At 43.2% G+C, this 23,698-nt stretch overlaps 1 protein-coding gene across 5 annotated transcripts in view; it reads right to left on the bottom strand.

Moving 5' to 3' along the window:
* Window positions 1–23,698, bottom strand: part of SRGAP1 (SLIT-ROBO Rho GTPase activating protein 1) — a 182,765-nt gene that overhangs the window by 64,273 nt on the left and 94,794 nt on the right. For all 5 annotated transcript variants that reach the window (XM_075856867.1, XM_075856864.1, XM_075856863.1 and 2 more), the window contains exons 4-5: window positions 12,251–12,313; window positions 75–257 (exon numbers count right to left, since the gene is read on the bottom strand). In XM_075856867.1, coding sequence (XP_075712982.1) covers window positions 75–257; window positions 12,251–12,313 — 246 coding nt within the window. The remainder of the gene's footprint in view (window positions 1–74; window positions 258–12,250; window positions 12,314–23,698) is intronic.

Raw genomic sequence — 23,698 nt, 5'->3', positions numbered from 1 at the left:
GACTTACAAAGCGGAGCAGGATCTTATAGGGACCCACTTACAGGGATGTTTGGATACAATAGTCACACACGTACCTTCTCTTTCATTTTCTCAATTTTTTTTACCGAGCTACGTCTTTGGTGCTTATCTTCCAGCCGTAAGTGAAATACTGGGTCAACAGACCTTCCAATTTGTTTCTCTTCTTGTTTTTCAGCTTCTTTTAGCTTAGATTCTGCATTGATGCTCTCTGCATGATACATGTGGTAAGTCTTCATGACCTGCAGGAGAAATGTTAAGCGAAAACCAAATTATAGTGTTAATGAATGAATAGTTAATTATAATGAGGTCCGTCGGGTTTATCTTATTTTACCAGACAAAATAGCGCTACATGTTGTACGATTTTGTCCGGGATTTTTGACGGAATCTGCAGGAGGCGGCTGCTAAGCACTTCGTGAAATCTTTTTTTATTAACGGATTAATAACATAAGTCTGTCCCTGATCACCAAATACAATATGGATTATTTCCACTAAACATCCAGGAGGTAGGAGTATCTCGCCTTTACTCCACAGAAATACCAATACGCAAGTCGCTATAAAATTACATTATATTCAGTTTCCTTTTAACACTTTTTTTTTTCTGGTATAGAGGATGTAAAAATTAAGTGTTAGTAGGTCTGGGCGATTAGGACTTAAATCAAATCACAATTAATTGAACACGTAACCTCGATTATGCTTATTTAGGCCACACTTTCTGAATGCCACACCTCGTATTTGAATGATACGCCATTGAATTAATATTTATCCCCTGAGCCTGCTGTATACTACTGTATATACCCCCTGACACTAATGCCCCATAGCTGCCCGCACACAGCCCCAACAGTGCCTAAAAAAAAATATATACATACTCACCTAACCCAGTTCCAACGACGAGTGGAGGAGATCCCTCGGCTGCCCCGGTCTGTGCAGCTCAGCGCAGACAGGCACGACGACGTCACTGCCTCGTGTCTGGCGATACACAGTGAATGGTAGGGCAGGGACCACTGCTCTACCATTTGATTCAACTGTATCTGCTTCCTGAAGATGCAAATAGTTTAAATCGGGAAAAACAATAGGAAAAAAAATGAAATGCCCAAGAGGACGTCTATTAATTGCGCTAAATTTCGGTTTAAGTTTTTTTACTATTAATCGTCCAGCCCTAAGTGTTAGTATAAATAAGCCTAAACTAGGAGTAGACTGGAAGTGTTCAGAGGCTAGTGATAGCAGACACACTTAACAGATATATGGTTTTCAATCACAAATTTTTTTTAGCTAATTTTTCGGGCTGTACAGCAGCGTCTACGGGGGGGGGGGGGGGGGGCGTACAGCAGCGTTGTCTACGGGGGGGGCCGTACAGCAGCGGCGTCTGCGGGGGGGGGTCGTACAGCAGCGGCGTCTGCGGGGGGGGGGGTCGTACAGCAGCGGCGTCTGCGGGGGGGGGGGTCGTACAGCAGCGGCGTCTGCGGGGGGGGGTCGTACAGCAGCGGCGTCTGCGGGGGGGGTCGTACAGCAGCGGCGTCTGCGGGGGGGGGGCGTACAGCAGCGGCGTCTGCGGGGGGGGGGCGTACAGCAGCGGCGTCTGCGGGGGGGGGCGTACAGCAGCGGCGTCTGCGGGGGGGGGGGCGTACAGCAGCGGCGTGGGGGGCCTACAGCAGCGGCGTCTACGGGGGGGGCCGTACAGCAGCGGCGTCTACAGGGGGGGCCGTACAGCAGCGGCGTCTACAGGGGGGGCCGTACAGCAGCGGCGTCTACAGGGGGGGCCGTACAGCAGCGGCGTCTACAGGGGGGGCCGTACAGCAGCGGCGTCTACAGGGGGGGCCGTACAGCAGCGGCGTCTACAGGGGGGGCCGTACAGCAGCGGCGTCTACAGGGGGGGCCGTATAGCAGCGGCGTCTACAGGGGGGGCCGTATAGCAGCGGCGTCTACAGGGGGGGCCGTATAGCAGCGGCGTCTACAGGGGGGGCCATATAGCAGCGGCGTCTACAGGGGGGCCGTATAGCAGCGGCGTCTACAGGGGGGGCCGTATAGCAGCGGCGTCTACAGGGGGGCCGTATAGCAGCGGCGTCTACAGGGGGGCCGTATAGCAGCGGCGTCTACAGGGGGGGCGTATAGCAGCGGCGTCTACAGGGGGGGGCTGTATAGCAGCGGCGTCTACAGGGGGGGCTGTATAGCAGCGGCGTCTACAGGGGGGGCTGTATAGCAGCGGCGTCTACAGGGGGGGCTGTATAGCAGCGGCGTCTACAGGGGGGGCTGTATAGCAGCGGCGTCTACAGGGGGGCTGTATAGCAGCGGCGTCTACACGGGGGTGGGGGCTGTATAGCAGCGGCGTCTACACGGGGGGGGGGCTGTATAGCAGCGGCGTCTACACGGGGGGGGGGCTGTATAGCAGCGGCGTCTACACGGGGGGGGGGGGGCTGTATAGCAGCGGCGTCTACACGGGGGGGGGGGGCAGTCAAAAGTTTGCTATGGGGCCCAGTGTTTCCTAGTTACACCCATGAGTGACACGGTTATACTGTAAAGCTAGCTATAGACAATAGAGTTTATTTATCTCTATCTGTATGTTTTTGAAGTGTGGAAGGAAACTAGAGTACCCAGAGGAAACAGACGCAACACGAGGAGAACAGACAAATTCCATACATATGTTGTCCTTGGTTGGATTTGAACCCAGTGCTGCAAAGCAAAAATGCCAGCAACTGGAATTTGTCAGCAGACCCATCAATTGGGTGAGCATGGCAATATACGTAAAAAGATGCTTGGAGTGCTGACTATTTAAGTTACTTTAATACAGTATACATGAAAAAGTACAAACAATGAGCACAGCAGTACTCAAAAAGGAAAAACATTTAAACACAATTAAAATCGAAGAAGGGCCCTGTGAGGGCAAGAGTGGGGCTAAGACCACACACGTATTGCCATTGGTACGGCTTCACCAGGAGTCACCTGATGAAGCTGTACCAACGGCGATACTCGTCCAAGTTCAGTCTGTGATAAACTGATAAGTTTGCATCAGTTTTTTTTTTTTCTGCGATTTCCTTCAAAAAAGTTTTCCAATTTGGCCCATTAACTAGAATGGGTCAGTGCTCAGTTCAGGTTCTATGAATTCTACACCTAGATGGCACCCAGAAGTGAAAATAGTCAGTCAGTCTGAATGAGCTCTTAAAGGGGTTTTCCCATGAGAGACATTTATGACCTATCCACAGAATAGGACATAAATGTCAGATAGATGCGGGTCCCACCTCTGGGACCCGCACCTATCTCCAGAAAGGGACCCGCTAAACCCCATTCAGCCGCTGTGTTGTGGCTGAATGAGGTGAATTCCGACCATGAAAAAGGTTATATGGTCAGGAGTAACAGAAACAGAGTAGCTTGCGTTCTACGCCGCTTCCGTAACCGCCATTCACGACTATGGGACTTACGGAAACAGTGTAGCCGAGCGAGATACGCAGTTTTCGTAACTCCCGACTATATAACCAGGAAGTGGCCGGGAGTCAGCGAGATCAGACAAAGCTAGTACGAGGTTTAGGGAGCCCCGTTCTAGAGATAGGGACCTGCATTTATCTGACATATCCTGTGGATATGTCAGAAATGTCTCATTGGAAAACCCCTTTGAGCCTTGTTCACACAGTGCAGATGTGCTGCAGATTTTGCATGCATTTTTAAGCAAAAAACAGAATTGCATCCAGGAGTGCAGACCTATAAGGCCTTCCTTTATATTTTTCTTCTTTTTCGGTTCCTTTCCTGGTTTTGGCTTAAAAAAGGACATTCAAAATCTACAGCAAATTTGCACTGTGTGAACAAGGCCTTAGGCTGGACTTACACGGGATGGAAATGCTGCGTTTTATGTGCATATTTTACCGTGTAATTATTTTTTACTGCAGATTTCACCACTTCTACATTGAAAGGGGTGAAATTCGCAGTAACTATCCAGAACAGAATTAGCATGCTGCAGATTACAAAATCTGCAGCATGTTCTGACTTCTGTCCGGAAAATGTTCAAAATCTCTTCCACATGGCTGGGACTGTAATCCGATGCAGATTTTCCACACAGAAAATCTGCAGCATTTCCGTTGCGTGTAAATCTAGTCTAACTTTGTGAACGCACGCACGCACGCACGCACACACACACACACGTTATATAGACATAAGCACCGTAATTGAGGAAATGATTGATTTGTCGGCGCTGTACTGTAGATAACAGTGGTTTTTATTTTGAAAAACGACCATTTTTGAGCAAGTTATGACCTATTTTAGATTTATGATAATTAGGTCCTAATAGACAACGGGCGTGTGTTTTTACTTTTTACTTGTAAAGAGAAGTGTATGACGCTGACCAATCAGTGACCAATCAGCGATCGATCAGTGTCATACACTTCTCATTGTTCCAGCCAATTGTCACAGTGTGATTGTGCAGTGAAAGAAGCTGGGCTGGAACAATGAGAAGTGTATGACACTGATCGATCGCCGATTGGTCACTGATTGGTCAGCCTCATACAATTCTCTTTACAAGTAAAAACACGCCCAGTTGTCTATTAGGAACGAATTCGCATAAATCTAAAATTGCTCATAACTTGCTCAAAAATTATCGTTTTTTTTAAATAAAAACCACTGTTATCTACATTACAGCGCCAATCAGATTAGTAGGAGATAGGGCACTTATAATCTGGTGACAGAGCCTCTTTAATACCACATAAGATAGGCTCATTTAGACTCTGTTCACATCTGCGTTGGGGCCCCGTTCTGACTTCCCGTCTGAGGCTTCCTTCAGAACAGGACCCTGAGCAGACACAAACTGACACCGACGGAACCCGTCGTTTTGCGGGAAGCAATAGCGTAGTCGACTACGTTATTGCTTCCGGCAAAACGACTGATCTGGTGCACAAAAGAGACAAACGGAAACCAGGGGCACCGGCTACATCACCATTGAAATCAATGGTGATGGAGACGGAAACCTCAGGTTTCCGTCAGTGTAAGTTTGTGTCTGCTCGGGGTCCCGTTCTGACGGAAACCACAGACGGAACGTCAGAACGGGGGCCCCAACGCAGATGTGAACAGAGCCTAACATGTATTTTTATCTTTTCTAAAAGAATTGAAACCTAGGGGCTAGAAAAGGGAAGTATTTTTTGATCTCAAGTGCACAACCACAGGTGTAAAGTAGACACAAGAACAAATATTGTGACGTGTGCCGTGGCCAATCCGCAACAAAACTATTTACCTGTAAAATTCTTTCCCCCATTGTATTCAGTGGGGAAAATCTGCAAAAAAAAAAAAAGGACTTTCACAGCAGAAATTGACATGCTGCGGACTCAAAAATCTGCACCAAAGGTCATATTCTGCACACGTGGATGAGATCCACTTTGATGCTACTATATTCTTCTGCAGATTTTCGTTGTCCACAAATCCAGATGGAAAATCTGCAGCAATTCTGCTACGTGGGAATAAACAAGATACAGTATTGCAGTAAGAAAATCGGATAAGCATTCCTAAGATGCCTTCTTCAAGGTACTCTTAAGAGGTCAAGGCTACATGACAATAGCGGTGTGATAGCAGTTGCAAGCACGTCATGACAATGCACTAATGTTAATGCGTTAATAGAAGTGAACGGTAAATGGTCGGAATCTCCATTCACATGTTGGTTGTGGGTCCTTTGCAGACTAGAAATATGACATTTTAGAAGATACAGCAAAGCTTTCTACATAAGTATCACAGCTGTTGATTCATACAGTGAAAAAATGACTACCTGCCAGAGAAATTTTTTTTATTTCATTATAATAATATGATCCAAGGTTTCTACCGATCGAAAAATTAAAGGGGTTTTCCCATCAGGATATGTCATAAATGTCCGATAGATGTGGGTCCCTATCTGTAGAACAAGCCCCCCCATAAACACCGTTCTACTGCTCTGTGCTGAAGCGTGTAATTTCCGACCATGAAGAAGAAATCCTACGCTGCTTCCTTAACGGACATTCACTACTAAGGGATTTACAGAAACAGTCTAGCTCAGCGATTTATACTGTTTCCGTAATTAATGGAGAGAAATCATGCGATTCAGCCACAACAGAGCAGTAGAACGGGGTTTAGGGGGCCCGGTTCTAGGGATAGGTGCGGGTTCCAGAGGTGGGACGTGCATCTATCTGACATTTATGGCATATCCTGTGGATATATCATAAATGTCCCTGATGGGAAAACCCCTTTACCTTGACAGTTTATACAACATATGTTTCTGGTGCTGGTCAGGCTAGTGACCTCTCTATTTAGTCATAAACTTGCTTAGGCTGTGTTCACACTGAGTTTTTTGGCGCAGAAACTCACCAAAAAAAGGCCGAAAATGCCTCCCATTGATTTCAAGACATGCCCTATCTTCACGCGATTACGCCTCTGACCTCCCATTGACATCAATGGGAGGCAGAGAAAGCGTATTTCGCTGTGGCGCTCAACGATCAATGGCCGCGGGCGGAAAAACGGCGTGCAGGCAGATTCCAAATGGAATTTTGAGGCAGATTTTCCACCTGCAAAAAACTGTGTGAACCCAACCTTACAGTGTGTGTGTGTGTGTGTGTGTGTGTGTGTGTGTGTGTGTGTGTGTGTGTGTATATATATATATATATATATATATATATATACACACATACACAACCGTTCAAAAGTTTAGGGTCACTTAGAAATGTTCTTATTTTTGATAGAAAAGCACTAAAATTTAATTAATCAGAAATACACTCTATACATTGTTAATGTGCTAAATGACTATTCTAGCTGCAAACGTCTGCTTTTAATGCAATATCTACATAGGTGTATAGAGGCCCATTTCCAGCAACCATCACTCCAGTGTTCTAATGGTACATTGTGTTTGCTAACTGTGTTAGAAGGCTAATGGATGATTAGAAAACCCCACTTGAAAACCCTTGTGCAATTATGTTAGCACCGCAGTTTTGCTGTTTAGAGGAGCTATAAAACTGACCATCCTTTGAGCTAGTTGAGAATCTGGAGCATTACATTTGTGGGTTCGATTAAACTCTCAAAATGACTAGAAAGAGAGCTTTCATGTGAAACTCGACAGTCTATTCTTGTTCTTAGAAATGAAGGCTATTCCATGCGAGAAATTGCCAAGAAACTGAAGATTTCCTACAGAGGACAGCACAAACAGGCTCTAACCAGAGTAGAAAGAGAAGTGGGAGGCCCCACTGCACAACTGAGCAACAAGACAAGTGCATTAGAGTCTCTAGTTTGAGAAATAGACGCCTCACAGGTCCTCAACTGGCAGCTTCATTAAATAGTACCCGCAAAACGCCAGTGTCAACGTCTACAGGGAAGAGGCGACTCCGGGATGCTGGCCTTCAGGACAGAGTGGCAAAGAAAAAGCCATATCTGAGACTGGCTAATAATAGGAAAAGATTAATATGGGCAAAAGCACACAGACATTGGACAGAGGAAGATTGGAAAAAAGTGTTATGGACAGACAAATCGAAGTTTGAGGTGTTTGGATCACACAGAAGGACATTTGTGAGACGCAGAACAACTGAAAAGATGCTGGAAGAGTGCCTGACGCCATCTGTCAAGCATGGTGGAGGTAATGTGATGGTCTGCGGTTGCTTTAGTGCTGGTAAAGTGGGAGATCTGTACAAGGTAAAAGGGATTTTGAATAAGGAAGGCTATCACTCCATTTTGCAACGCCATGCCATACCCTGTGGACAGCGCTTGATTGGAGCCAATTTCATCCTACAACAGGACAATGACCCAAAGCACACCTCCAAATTATGCAAGAACTATTTAGGGAAGAAGCAGGCAGCTGGTATTCTATCTGTAATGGAGTGGCCAGCGCAGTCACCAGATCTCAACCCCATAGAGCTGTTGTGGGAGCAGCTTGACCGTATGGTACGCAAGAAGTGCCCATCAAGCCAATCCAACTTGTGGGAGGGGCTTCTGGAAGCATGGGGTGAAATTTCTCCCGATTACCTCAGCAAATTAACAGCTAGAATGCCAAAGGTCTGCAATGCTGTAATTGCTGCAAATGGAGCATTCTTTGACGAAAGCAAAGTTTGAAGGAGAAAATTATTATTTCGAATAAAAATCATTATTTCTAACCTTGTCAATGTCTTGACTATATTTTTTAGTCATTTTGCAACTCATTTGATAAATATTAGTGTGAGTTTTCATGGAAAACACAAAATTGTCTGGGTGACCCCAAACTTTTGAACGGTAGTGTGTGTGTGTGTATATATATATATATATATATATATATATATCCAAAAAAGAGAACGTGAAGCAGCACTCAAATAAAGTGAATTTATTCATCCAACATGGAACCACAATGTTTCACCTCCTCTATGAAGGCATTTTCACTTGAAAATGCCTTCATAGAGGAGGTGAAACGTTGTGGTTCCATGTTGTATGAATAAATTCACTTTATTTGAGTGCTGCTTCACGTTCTCTTTTTTGGATATCTAACACATAAGGAGAGGTCACTCCTTTATTTTTGAAGCTTTGCACCAGCTAGTCAGGCATTTGTTCACAGTGCTGTTCCAATCTTCTGCTTTTTTCTTATATATATATATATATATATATATATAAATAAAAACACAAACGTAACTTCCTTATAATTCTTAATCTGAGATGTCATGTTTTGTAACGTAATAAATCTGTGCTCCAAACTCGTAATAATGGAAAAAACGAAAAATAATCAACTTGAATTCCTCAGAGAGATTCAGAGTTGAGAATGTATCACAATAATCTAGAGGTTTACTACATTGCTGTCAATATGATTAATGATGACACCGCCATCACTACGCTCCTCATCTGTGTCCGCACACACAGCTGCTAGACGTGCACAGTCCTCATCAAGATAGTAATCGTAAAAAGAAACCCAATTTCTGCACAGATCCACTCCTACACGAGACCTCAATAACACGGATAGATTTCAAAAGCACCAAGGGAAATAGTCATGTTCATGAGGAACAATGGGCCTTATTTTCTTCCTACTGGACTGACTAGTGAAAGGTGATTAGAAGACTAGAAAATAAACCATATGTATTAAATGATAAAAAGGACAGTTTCTGTACTGAATGTAAAGAATTTAAGGAACATCATTTTTTTTATACTAATTAAATTATTTCTTTTTTGCATTAAAATGCAAATTTGACAAATACTAAATAATAATTTTAGTTAACTCAAGAGGATGTGCTATAACTTCCACTGACCAGACCGCAGTCAAAATTCCTTGGCTTTGGCATTTATCCATCTACAACCAATAGCATGAAAACCGTATTTTTGGAAGACACAGACTGTCTGGCCTAACAATAAGAATAATAGCGATTAGATGATTAAATTGAAAAATAGATAATGTTGACAAAGCCACTTTGAAATCATAAGATTACTTTGAGATTGTATATACATTGCCGATATGGCTACTTTAGCTGGCCAAATGATTGAGATAGCGGTCGGCCAACAGCTATTCTTCCCGACTCCCCCAGACACATGCATGCTTGGCTTAGCCAAGCGTGCCTGTGTTCTCAATAGAGATATAGCTGCTGTTAGAAACCTCCGACAACGGCTTCTCTTTTTACAAACAAAAGGATCGGACATGTTGGAATCCAACACGAATTAACTTTCTTTCCCCCTACATCTGCTGGGACAACGCCATACACATTAGATGGTCGGCGGGTTCAGCCACCTTTACACTCAAAGGAGTTGTAGAAGATTAGAAAACATGGCTGCTTTCTTGTCCACAGGTTGTGTGTGGTAATGCAGCTCAGCTCCATTCACTTCCATAGAGCGGAGCTGTAATAACCTGCGGACAAGTGTGGATTATTTTGGAGTAAAGCAGCTGTGTTTTTCCTAAACGTGAAACATTGTAGTCATTAACCCTTCCCCCTGTTTGCATTCTGGGCCCTAACGACCAAGCAATTTTTATAGTTTTTCCATCATCCCATTCGAAAAGAGCTAGAACGGTTTTATTTTTGCGTCGACATAGCTGTATAAGGTCTTTTTTTTTTGCGGGACAAGTTGTATTTTCTAATAGCACCATTTTGGGGTACATATTTATTCATTAACTTTTATTAACTTTTTTTGGGGTGGGATAGAAAAAACCCTGAAATTTTGCCACATTTTTGCGTCCTAAATCTACGCCATTTACCGTGTGGTATAAATAACACTATAACTTTATTCAGCGGGTTGTTACGATTGCAACAATACCAAATTTGTATAGATTTTGTATGTTTTACTACTTTTACACAGTAAAAATACTTTTTCTCCAAAATTATTTGTTTTTTTGTCTCCATATTTGAAAAGCCATAACTTTTTTTTTATTGTTCCGACGATGCAGTTGTATGAGGGCTTGTTTTTTTGCGGGACGACTTGCAGTTTTCATTGGTACCATTTTGGAGTAGATGCGACTTTTTGATCACTTTTTATCACATTCAGGATTCAAAGAAAACAGCAATTTTTCCATTGCTTTTTATTTGATTTTTTATACGAATAACGATCTCACCCGTTCGAGCAGGAATGCCCCCAGCCCTCAGCTACATCTGGTAGCTGAGAGAAGGGACATTTAACGGCTCCCTGCTCTGTTTATTTATTCTGACGCAGCGCCGTGAAAAGGCTATTGCATCAGAATAAAGCCCATTAGTGGCCGCCGTGAAAAGGCGTATTGGCGGTCACTAACGGGTTAAAAGATCATCAGAACCTTATTTGTTTTGGTAACGAATGGTTAGACAATGGTTTACACAATGTGACCAAACAATAATAAACCACAATAATACATCTCCAAGTGCCAACAATTCCATTAATGACCAATTTATCAAACATTACTCATTCTTAATATGGGAAGATTCTTGTTAGAAATGTTCATTTCTTACGTCCCATCTAAACACAGCTCAATACTTGAAAGCATGTTCCACCCAGTGCACACTGTCCACCGGTAAAGCTTCCAAACCTACGACAAAGACTTTCTGCACTGAAGGACATAACACCACAGGGAAAAGATTTCCATTTTACTACCAGATGATTAATTCTAGGGTACAAGAGAAAGCACCCCACAAAGTAAGGTCAGTATTGAGAGATCAATAACATGATCTGATACTAAATCTATGTATTGTCAGTATACACTACACATGTATGCCAAGCAATGTGTGAGAGATAATGATAGGAGTACATTCAATTCAGGCGGACTATGGATTTATTATTCGTTATTTAGCCTCAGATGAACAGAGGAACAGATTAACCGGAAAGCCGAACGGAATCCATAGCTTACGTTGAAAACCCCCACGTCATCCCGTTAAAAATTGTAATAGTATTTCAAGTCAATTTAATCATTTTATAAAAATGAAATGATGACAAACCGTTCAAAACACAACATTCCTATTAGAAAGAGCAGGTAGCTACAACGGTGTAACAAGAACAGGGCATTACTGCTAAATAACACATTTTCTATGTATGTGACGGGAATTCGCTTTGATTCCTTCTCTGCATAAAAAACAAAACGGGAAAATACTTTTCTGGAAAGCAACCAAATGCCTCAGATGACAGTCAGTCTGCAGACAACACGGAGATTGGGAAGGAATGAGACTTACAAATGCAAATACATGGATACAAATTATTAGCATGGCTTTTTATACATGTGTTCAGGGCACACATTAAAGATTTTTTTTATTATAATTTTTTAATACCCAATTTCAAACATCAGAAATATTGACCAGCCCTGAAGGTAATTTATCTGTAAGATTAGATATCTCAAATCCCGCCTATGGTCAATAATAATTGTACTATGAAGATCAAGTATGGTCCGCTAGCATGAATTCTTTGACACTTCTACTATGTCAAGTTTCAAACATGCATCAAGTTTCGCTCCCACAAATGCTCAGTACTTGCAACCTGCCTAATCCCATGATACACCATGTGATACTACAAATCCAGGCTGTGACACATTGTATGGCAGGTGTACCTCCGGTTTAGATACACTTTAGTGAGTTGAACAATTTAGTTACTCCCAGTATACGTTTATGCTTCGGGTATAGAGTAGAGCAGCCAGAGGAATGCCACAGTCCTTGTTTTTTCCCTTTATAACCGTTGACAAGCTATATACAGCTGGTCATGGCAATTCATAATCGGGTAATTGGAGACTGTTGAAGTGATGACGGAGGCTGCAGGGAATTGGAAATTCTGTCGATATATTAGGCAATTATTATTTCCGTGATATTTCTGGATTGGAGGTACTTCACATAAAATAACGAAGTGTGGTGCTTACCGTGTATAGTTCATTAAGGACTTTCATTAGATCTTCATGAAGCTGGAATGCAATTTCTTTGCTCTGTAATACAATGGAACTCTGTACAGTTAATTCCATGAGTACTCACTTGTCTGGCTTTATAGCAATTTCTAAACATAAAATCACAAAATATGTAAACTATTGAAATCAAAAGGAGACTAAGGCTGGGTTCACACCTCACAATCAAAATGTGGTTTTCATCACTTGCAGCAAATAAAATGTAATTTTCACCGCGATGTGTGTAACCAGCCGAACGTCTGTCTAATAATGAAAGTGCACAAATGACAATTCATTTCCCAATTGAGAGACATACATGTATGAGCATAACTTAACCTAGTTCTTAGAAACGCATTTATGCTCGGTTCCGCAGAACCCCACGGGTGCATGTGTTACATTTGTAATTAGGATGCTATACTGCGCACAAATTATGCTGCATGAAGCGAGTCTTAATAAATGTCTGCCTAAGAAAAGATCATAAATGACAAAAACATATATTGTACTCACATAATATTAATAAATTAAAATTGAACTTTTATGGTTCAAAATATTTTTATTAAACATCTGTATCATCCAAGAAAAACGGAATGTAACTTTTAAAATCAACGTTGGTGAACAGAATGAAAAATAAAACTTTTTCAGGATGTTCCAGATTTGGATGATCTGTCTTTGTAAACGCTATAGCATAGGTTTTTCTTTAAAAAGTTTTTACCCCCATCAAAGACTTCTAGCACATAGACTAGATATGGGAGAATAGTAAAAAACAAACAAAAAAACAACAATTTCATATTCATGTTTTCCATCCCAAACAATGTGGAGTTTAGCCGCGTTAGTATGTGAAAGGTTTGCTTCTGTCTGTACTCCAAGTCTATACATTCGGCAAATGCACTTTTCTGCAACCAGAAGGTACAAAAGCATTTAATCCAAAGTGTAGGCCAAGACTTGGTCTACAGAGGACAATTCGACCTATGGAGTTGCATATTAGGCTGTTATCCTATTATGTATCTGATGTACGTTCATCATACTGAATGACGGGAGCCATTTCCAACATATATACGCCAACTTGACAAACTTATGCCAAAAGGGCACTGTTTTGACAAGTATATACGTTTGTTTGTTTTTTTCTCTAAACTGTGCCATGCAGTATATGATTTTTAAAATGGGAGTCAATGGCAAACCTATGAAACTGAATAGGGAATACTGTTCCATACATCTGGGGCTTATGGTCAGCGACACTCTATAAAACGTTCATGCGAAACATGATTCAGTGCTGTAATAGGATTATTTCAGGTCGATGTATCCTTATAGCATACAGTCGCTCCCCAAAGCAAATTTAGTATTTATTTTTTCTTTATTTGCAAATGTGTGCTTGCTTCTTAATGCCCAACTTCTGCGTTCCAGATAAACATGAGACAATTTTCTAAAGAATGAACTCCGCAGAAAACTCTAGATCCAGAATGAAAAGAAATGCTGCGAACGCCATAGATTCTAGGTCATTCTAAGAAAATCTAATCTTAATAATTATGACTTTATTTTACAAATCCTGTAAATCCATAAACAGTTTTGCTGGAGTGACTGCTGCGCCCAGCAGAACTCCTGCTTATCCTGGCTGCATGGTTTCCCGCAGCTCTGCCTTACCACTACTGTACTAATAGTCAGTCTAGATTTATCGAGGCATCAGGACACAGCCTACATCATTATCAGGCTTAAACCCAAGGAATATTTAGGAAAATGGAAGCACGTTAAACCTGTACCCATAACATGTTTGTTTACAGCGGACAACAGATCCCGACACCTCAGATACATAATTTTACACAAAATTGTACACCAATTTTTAGAACGGTGCCTCATAGGGTTTCAGAATGGAGGATTAAATTATTCTTGATTTTGTAATATCATGGCAAATTTATATACCAGGGGTCCTTAACTGGCAGACCACGGATGCCAGTTGTCAGGACCCTTGCTATCTGGACTGGCAAGCAGCACTTTGTATTATGCCAGCGTCAGGACGAAACTGGCAGCGCAACTATCAGTTTCGTCCTCACATTAGAGTGGTAGAGTAGGGAGGTCCCTCCTCTGCTCCAGCAGCACGTAAGTGAGCTTTTAGCTCCAAAGACACTTAACTACTGATATCGTAAAATAGGGACATAAACGACTGCCACAAATGAAAAACAAACAGTTTGGAGAGGGAGAATGGGAGGGGGAAGGGCAGAGCACGGTGGGAACACGTCACTGAAGACCAGGACAGCCTACCACAGTGTCAGTGGTGGGTTCCCATCGTGTCTGTGCCTCTCTGACACTGTATATTTCAAAGGGAATACTAAAATAATGCCATTACATGTTAGTAAGACATTTGGGGTTACTAGTTTAGTACGTGCCTCACATTAGTAAAATAGCATTCCATGTTCTTACTCTGTTTGTTTCTACATGTACTTGTGAATCTGCATTCACCACTATGAATCTGGTGAAGAACAGTTGCCGCACTCGGATCATAGATGAGCATTTGCATCAGTCTGTTCGAATGGCAGTCACCCCCTTTGTACCTAATTTCAAAGGGCTGGTGAAAGAAAAGTTGCCAATTTTCCCACTAATAAACAATACTTCTGGATGTAAATAGTTTCTAAGTTTGCAAGACAAAATCTTTACTACGGGTGTTCAGCTTAGACCTTCACCTCATGGCAGACCCCGGTAAATGGATCTTTGATAAAAGTAATAGAGTAACCCTGCTATATAGTTTAGTTGCAAGTATGGATAAGGACTCGTTGATTAACCCCTTCCAGATATCCGCCATATATGTACGGCGCTGTCGGGCAGGGCTTCCCGCAAAGCACAGTACCATTACAACGTGGTGATGGTGCGGGCTCAGGAGCGGAGCCCGCACCATCACCACCGGATGCCAGCTGTATGTTACAGCTGGCACCCTGATGTAACTGCCAGGAACGGAGATAGCCTCCGATGCTGCGTTCAATAGAGATCGCAGCATGTGAGGAGTTTTTAGCCACCGGCACTCCAGCAACGTGATCGCTGGGTTTCCGGTGGCTGCAATGGCAACCGGAGTCCTAATACTGGCTTCCCAGGCTGCCAGAAACGGAAGCCTCCTATGCCCCACTCTGCAACGGGGCCTAAAAGGCTTCCGGTACCAGCAGTGGTTGTTCGCTGTATGTTACAGCGGACACCCCGCTGTAATGGCAGGAACCGGCGCTAGCTTTGACTACTACCATTAACCCCTTAGATGCAGCGATCAGTGCATCTTAGTGGTTTGCAGCAAATCGGCAGCCCTGAGCCCTGCCTCAGTTTACGGCATCCTTGGGCTTTTGAGGAGTATCGCTGTGGCCTAGCAAAGGCTGCAGCATCCTCCGGACCAGATACATTTGGGCCAACAAGTTGAATCGGCAACCAAACAGCTGCCAATGTAGCCGACACTTACAACTTGCAGCTCACTTAAACCTGTGCCCTAAGCCTCCATCTGCAACCAGACCAAGCAAAAGCCTCAAAAGACAGATGAGTCTTCATTTCAGACCCGGATTCCCCTTTGCCTACTCTCTAAAGTGCACCTTTCTCCACCTATAAAGCTCATACAGAATTTGTTTTTTTTTTTACATTTACGGAAAAATACCTAGAATAGGATATAAACATAAAAATTTGAACAGCACATTCCAACTAAATGATATAAAATGTGTATGCAGGTGCAGGAACACCTGTGACTGCAAATATACAGCAGAAAAAGAATGGCGACAGCACACTGCGAACACTAATGCCACCTAAGCCACTAAATATAAATAAATATGCATTACTGCTAAATCTACTTATAATAGGGAGGTTCTTAAAATGCTGGATCCTACCATCCCCAGGTATATATGCAGGCTTAGTCCCAGTTCTGGGTGTATGTGCAGCGTAGGTTCCCACCTTACAGAGGTCGCCTTGTCGTGGCAGGTGGGCAAACACTTTTTGATCAAAATGTGCACTAAGAACCTCCCTATTTGTAGGTAGATTGAGCTTTAGTGCATATCTATTTATATTTAGTGGTTTAGGTGGCATTAGTGTTGCAGGGTGCTGTCGCCATTTTTTATATCTGCTATATATATATATATATAAATAAAATTTTGGGGATAAGACCATCCATATTTTAAATAATCATGCACAAGTCAGACAAAATATCCAGCGAAACTCTTTTTGTAAAATCAATTTGTCCCGATCATCTCTTTTTACCAGGGGCATACTCTCAGCACACCTATAAAAAGGTCAAAACCTCTGTATCATCTCCCTGTTTTTGATGAATATGCCAGGAGTATTTGTGTTTCTTGAAATATGACTAAGTTATTTTTAATCACTTTCCAAACTTCTCTAATGGTCTTCCTAAAATATTCAAGGGGGCACATACAGGATGTCCTACATATCATCCCCCTAAATCTGCAGTTAATAAAATCTCTTAATTTGAACATTTCGCCAGTTACTTTTGATGTGAAAAACGTAGTCACTTCTGCGTGTTTACACGCAGAGCAACCTCCACACCTAAAGCATCCATCTATTTTCCTTTTCAAGCCAAGCACCTGCTTTATTATAAGATACAAACTTACGATGTATCAAAAAAATCACCTATACTTTTTCCTTTACGAAAGGTTATGGATGGAATAGATGGATTGCTTTGCCAAAACTTCTCTGACCCGTCGAGCAATGGACTACACAAGAACTCTAAACGTGTCCTGCGGTATCTGGCAACAAGACGTTATAAGCCGATCCTTTACGACCTGTAAGTTGCAAGGTGGGGCCTAGATTAATCAGACTTGTTTTTCCAGCACATCCCACATTCTCGATCGGACTGAGATTTGAGTAATTTGGAGGCTAAGTCAACACCTTGAACTCTAGGTCATGTTCCTCAAACCATTCCTGAACAATTTTTGAAATGTGGCAGGTGCATTATCCTGATGAATGAGAACACTGCCATTAGTGAATACCATTGCCATCAAGGGATGCACATATCAAATTAACATCCACATGAATGCCAGGACCCCAGGTTTCCCAGCAGAACATTGGCCAGAGGGCATTACACTGCCTCCACTTGCCTCAGTGCATTCACTCTCTCTTCCCCAGGTAAGTGACACACATGCACTCAGCCGTCTACAGGATGTTAAAAAAAAAAAAAAAGTGATTGAGCAGACCAGGCCACCCTCTTTCAATGTTCCATGTTCCAATTCTGATGCTCACTTGCCGTTGTAGGCACTTTCAGCAGTGGACAGTGGTCAGATTAGGCACTCTGTACAGTCTGCAGCCCCAAGCACCGCAAACCGTGATGCACTGCGTGTTACGACACCCTTTTATCGCATTACTTGTTTCAGTAAATTGTGCTATAGTAGCTCTTCTGTGGGATCAGATCAGCAAATCCACGAGCCTTGGGCGCACATGACCCGGTCACCAGTTGCCCTTCCTTGTACCACTTTTGGTAGGCACTAACCACTGCATACCGAAAAAGCTCCACAAGACCTGCCGTTTTGAAGATGCTGTGACCCGGTCATCTAACCATCACAATTTGGCCCCTTTCAAAGTCAGTTAACTCGTTGATCGGCGCTCGTTTGGTCCTGTCACGCGGAGCTATGGATGGGGACGAGCGGTCGTTACTCCGATCGCTCGTCCCCATACATAACCATCATGTCGGCAGCGCGTCTCCCCGTTTACACGGGGGGGGGGGGCGGGCGTACTGCCGACAACGATAATATTTCACATTTTTAAAACGATACGATCAACAGATGATTGAGCGTTTGCTCGTTCATCTGCTGATCGCTGCCCTGTTTACACAGGACAATTATCGGCAACGAACGTTCTATGATCGCTCGTCTGCCCGATAATCGTCCAGTGTAAAATCCCCTTGACAGTTGCCTATCTTTCTTCTTCCAACACATCAACCAGAAGAACTGACTGCTCACTTGCTGCCGAATATATTCCACTCCTATTCATGTGCCACGGTAACGAGATTATCAATGTTATTTACTTCAGCCGTCAGTGGTTTAAATGTAATGGCTGAACAGCGTAAATTAGCGTTTAACATATATGAATTTTTATTTAATTGTGCAGTCGGTTTTTTGTTCTTAAACGGAATACACCGATCATAAGTGATGCTATAAAATAATTGCACATGTTACGGCCGTGACAACACCAAATAGGTGTACAATATGTTGTTTAATGTTCTGGGACTTCTGTTTAATAAAACTAATTATTTGTTAAAATGCGTTGTTTGTCTTCTCTCAATAAATCAGAGGTTTACCGGATATCCACTGTTCAAGTGGGTCTTGCGGCTGTGTATTACAGTCGTTGCCCTGTTCCTGATAACACGGGCGCACCAGCAGTACAGAAATGCTCATCCTGATACAGCAATTGCCTGCTGCTTAGGATGCACATTCTCAACTACTTGAGGTTGCAGGATAAGGGGATTGGTCCCCCTATAAATCTTAGGCAGCCCATAAAAGATTGCCATCCGAGTGAATGGCACAATAAGAAACTGGTGTTCACCATGGAGATCAGTTTCTGATCTTTTCCCCTATCTAAAATTACTTTTTTTTTTACATTTCTGTTAAAAAACAAACAAACAAAAAAAAACACATCCAGATGGAAACCTGCCAGACATATGCTGAAAAGAGACACTTATAAGTCCATGTATACTGTACAGTATATGTCCAAATAACATTTATGGTTCCAGGCATGTACTGGCAGCTGTATGTAAAAGCATGGTGTGAATTGAGCCTTATATAGCAGCATAAAGAATTATTGTCACAAATAAAAATCACAAACACATATCCCAAGATGATCACATTTTAGCTCATCTAACAAAATCAATCAGATGCAAACTCGCCAAACACCAAGACTAAAAAAAGAAATGTAGTCAATGTTTCCAAGTAAATGCCAAGTTACAACAATAATTATGAGGTAATGAGGTTTCCAGCAAGTACATGAATATGCTCATAACAAACATTGTGAAGAAACAAGAGACCATTGTAGCACTTGGATTAAAAGCAACATGCCAAACATCAACCCGAATATGGGTTTCGCCCTGTCTGCTTTTTCCGGATACCCCGGAGGAAGCAGACATGGTGAGACCCAGGGTCGGGTTAACGTTTGGTAGGTTTTTTTTTAATCCAAGCAATTGTTTATGTATTATGTGTGAGTATAAGGACCAGTTCACCTTTTTATATGCCGATTTTGAGGTGGAAACTACGTCGTGATCAGCGCCAAAAACTGCCTCCCATTTATTTCAGCGCGAGGCAGAGGAGTCTTTTTTTCCCCACTAGCGGCTTTTAACCTTTTGCGGGGAAAAGGAGCGGCATGTCCTTTCTTACCGCGGTTCTATCTTTGACCTCCCAATGAAAACAATAGGAGACAGAAAAAGCTCAATGGCTCCAGACGGAAAAGTGCAGGCAGGCCAAAATCTGCCTCAAGTTTTTTTCTGCCTGCAAAATAATCAGCATGAACAGGGCCTAATACACCTTCCCTTTAAGGCCCTGTTCACACAGTTTTTATTGCAGGCAGAAAATTCTGCCTGGAAAAAATCAGCTCCGTTTTTTTTAGTGGTTTTGAACCACACGCGTTTGACGCTTTTTTTTTTGTTGCTATCTCTTCAGCAGAAAGATGGAATAACCGCGAGTGTTTTTGCTGAAAAACGCGACAAAACAAAAGAGAGTTTATTTCCGTCTCCCATTGATTTCAATGTGGTTTTTAAGGCGGAAACGCCTCAAGATAGGGCATGACGCTTCTTTTTACCGCAAGCTGTATTTTTTAAAACATCTCCACCTCCCATTGAAAATTAATGGAAGTCAAATATGGCCGTTTTTTGCCGCGGTTTTTGCCACAGTTTCCACCGCAAAAAAACTCAGTGTGAACAGAACCAAATAAGAGATGCGTTTCCATATCACACTTTGTTGGGTTTTTTCTATTAGGCCAGGATCACCCATGCGGTTTTTGATGATGAAAAAAAAAAAAAGGAGTAGACATGTCAGCCTTTATACAGTTACTTCTGTTTGGATCCACTCCTGCATTTGGCTAAAAAAAAAACTGTACCAAACCTGCCACAAAAACTGCACGTGTAATTCCAGCCTTAGCAGCAGTGAAACACCATTCAACTATTTTAAGCCCTCTTCACAAAGTTTGTGCGCTACATTAATCTCCCGACGTAGACGATTAATGTGTCCATAAAGGCTCTAAGCCTTTTTTTTTTTTTTTTTTTGAAGGATGAAATAGTGCAGTAGACTAAGCTATTCCATACTGAGAGATACGCAAATAACGTATGCCGCACAGTTTACGTTTTTTTTAACATGGGAGCCAGTTGGTGACGGATGCCACTGTATGAAATCCGTCCCAGGTATACATTAAACATAGACGTTGGGGAGTTCCTGACAAAACTCTCCATACGGCTGATTTGCCCCACTGTATGCCTATACAGTGGGATACAATGTAGTCTTCTGTCAAGGTATACATCGTAGTCCTCCAGATATATACTTTCGATAGAAGGCAAAAATGTGATGCGAAGGGGACCGTATCCAGTTAGAGGGAAGAGTACTAAAAAATCTCTGGTATGGTTTAATAGCACTGTGGCCTGCGACAAATAACTGAGGGATATCCAATACAGCAAGTCTGCGAAAACGCATACTAGTTTGTGTTACATTTTCTTCTCGTTTAGAGGAGAACTTCGCTCGAGTTGGATGCTTTTAGACCAAGATGTGAGGTAATATGGTCTGTATAGGAAAGTGAAGCAGCCTAGCCTTCTCTACACAGTAATAATAAGGGTATGTTCACATGGCACATTTTCGGCCGTTTTTCGGGCCGTAAACAACCGAAAAATTGGAAGCAGAACGCCTCCAAACATCTGCCCATTGATTTCAATGGGAAAAAACGGCGTTCTGTTCCGACAGGCCGTTTTTTTACGCAGCAGTTTTAAAAAATGGCAGCGAATAAGAAGTGAAGGTCACATCTTGGGACGTTTTTGGAGCAGTTTTTTATGGACTATGGAAAACCGCTCCAAAAACGGCCATAAAAAACGCCACGAAAATCGCGAGTGGCTTAAAAAAGTCTGAATATCAGGAGCTGTTTTCCCTTGAAAAGAGCTCCGTGTTTTCAGACGTTTTTGAGGTTGTGTGTGAACATACCATAAAGGTATACTGATATACACTGTTTTAGCATCCATTGTGTCTATAGGGATTGATACCCGATTGAAATACTCCCACTGCAAATATGCTAGTCTACCGGAGGGGATCTTTTGGGACAATGTCTGGAGCCAATGTTTTATTTACAGACTAGGTATGAATGAACAGATCCCAATATATAATGTAATGAAATAATAAATATAACGTGGACGAGTCCTTTAATATTCCTGACCAACAAAAGCAACTATAGGGTAACTATTACTTATAAGAGGATTAAAACTCCCACCTTTATACATTGTAATAGATAGCATGTCTTGTTGACCTTCAGAAATGTTTCAATAAGTTTCCCATTCTGTTCTCAGTGGGTTTACTTTAGACTTTGAAATAAGGTTACAGCAAGTCATCCGAAAACCAGACATGTGGGGATTATATGCAGCAAACTGGAAAACGTATCCAAATTATTTCAAGTAAATTCATAATGAATAATTTAGGTTTAAGATAAAAAGCCACAGTAACAAAAAGGAGAATGATTAACTCAATGAACCACACTAAAATCTAGATCCTTAAACAGAAGTTAATGCTGTAGATTTACAATGGCGCAAGATAGTGGTCCAAAAAAAAACAAACCCCAAAAGAACAGTTTTAAACTTTTCAACTCAGACTTTATAAATGGAAAATCATGCAGGCACTATCATCATCTACTTCAACTATCTAAGGCCTCATTTACACGAGCGTAATATACGCGCGTGCGACGCGCGTGCTTTTCACGCGTGTCGTACGCACCTATATTACTCTATGGGGCAGTTTAGACGATGCGTGATTTTTGCGCAGTGCGCGTGCGTTGCGTAAAACTCACGACATGTTCTATAATCGTGCGTTTTTCGCGCATCACGCACCCATTGAAGTCAATGGGTGCGTGAAAACAACGCATGACACACGGACGCTCCTGCGTTGCATGCGCGAAAATCACGCATCACTTGTTATGTCCATGAAAAACAGTCTATAAAGCTGGACAAAGCAAACAAAAACCAGGAAGTGCTTGAGTTTCCACTGCGAGTGGGCAGGGCTAGTGACTGGAGACTGTGAAGGTATCTTCCACTGTGAACATCTGCTGCCATGCCGCGTGGGATGGACGTGGAGCGCCTCCTCGTCCTGGTCCAGGGACATCCAGAAATTTGGGACACTCGCTCGGAGGCGTACCACAACCGGACGGCCAAGGAGGACGCCTGGGAGGAGGTGGCAAAGGAGCTGTTCGGCCAGGAGTGGGAGAGTGGCCGAACCCGTGACCGCAGTCGGTTGGGTGAGTACCAGGCATTTTCTGGCAAAGCATGTCATCCCTTTTGAAGAACTGGGGCCCTGTATGTGTCTTCTGCGCATTTTCACGAGAAACTTTTGTGGAGCAGGCGCATCACCGTGTACCACGTAATTGGCAGTGCAGGGCCGTTCATTTAAGTGAGAGGTCATAGTTCTGATGGCATGATATCTGTTTTTTAACTCCAACAGTCCAAGAGATCAAAACACGGTGGCGGAGCTGCCGTGACCAATTCCGGCGTGAAATGGGTGAAAGGGGACGCAGCGGGGATGGCGCATCTCGCAAGCGACCCTATATGTATACCCAACAGCTGATGTTCTTGAAGGACATCATGGAGATGCGCACGTAAGAGTTTCTGCCATTGCATGTGTCTAATGTGTGTTCGCCCATGTCCTGTTTGCCATCGTGTTGTTGTAGGCATTGTTATATATTCTGTTCTAACGTAATTTCCTCATTCTAGAACCACAGACAATTTGGAGGATACCGCAGAAGAGACAGACGTGGGCGAGTCTCGGCCAGAACCTCCTGCTGCCCCTGTCCTGCCCCCTAGCCCAGAGCCGACACCCCTGGAGCCCGCCCCTGGCCAGTCTGCACGGGCCGTCGCCTCTCCGGCAGAGGAGCGCCCCGTGCGTGCCCGCATTCGCCGGGCCCGTGCTCAACAGGCCTCCGCAGCGGGGCAAGTAGATGCCCGGGTCCTGAAGTATCTAAGGCGAGCCGCTGATGAGGACGGGAACGACGCCTTTGGCCGAAGCATCGTTCCCCTCCTCCGGCTGGTCCCCATGGACCGTATGGGCCGTCTGCAAGCGTCGATCGTGACGTTGATCGACGCTTCCAGACCGCCCCACAATCCGAACGTGTGCTTCACGGCCATTGAACAGTGGCGCAGTTCAGCCATGCCGGCCACCACGCCCCAGGTGCCGGGCCCATTCCACCCAGGCCCCCAGATGCAACGCCCGCATCCGTATATGCGCCCTATGGCTCCCCACTTCC

This window comes from Rhinoderma darwinii, chromosome 3 (genome assembly GCF_050947455.1).
Source record: "Rhinoderma darwinii isolate aRhiDar2 chromosome 3, aRhiDar2.hap1, whole genome shotgun sequence".
In the NCBI taxonomy this organism is placed as follows: Eukaryota; Metazoa; Chordata; class Amphibia; order Anura; family Rhinodermatidae; genus Rhinoderma; species Rhinoderma darwinii.
The sequence above is the reverse complement of the archived record's forward strand: the minus strand, read 5'-3'. Positions and strand labels throughout refer to the sequence as shown.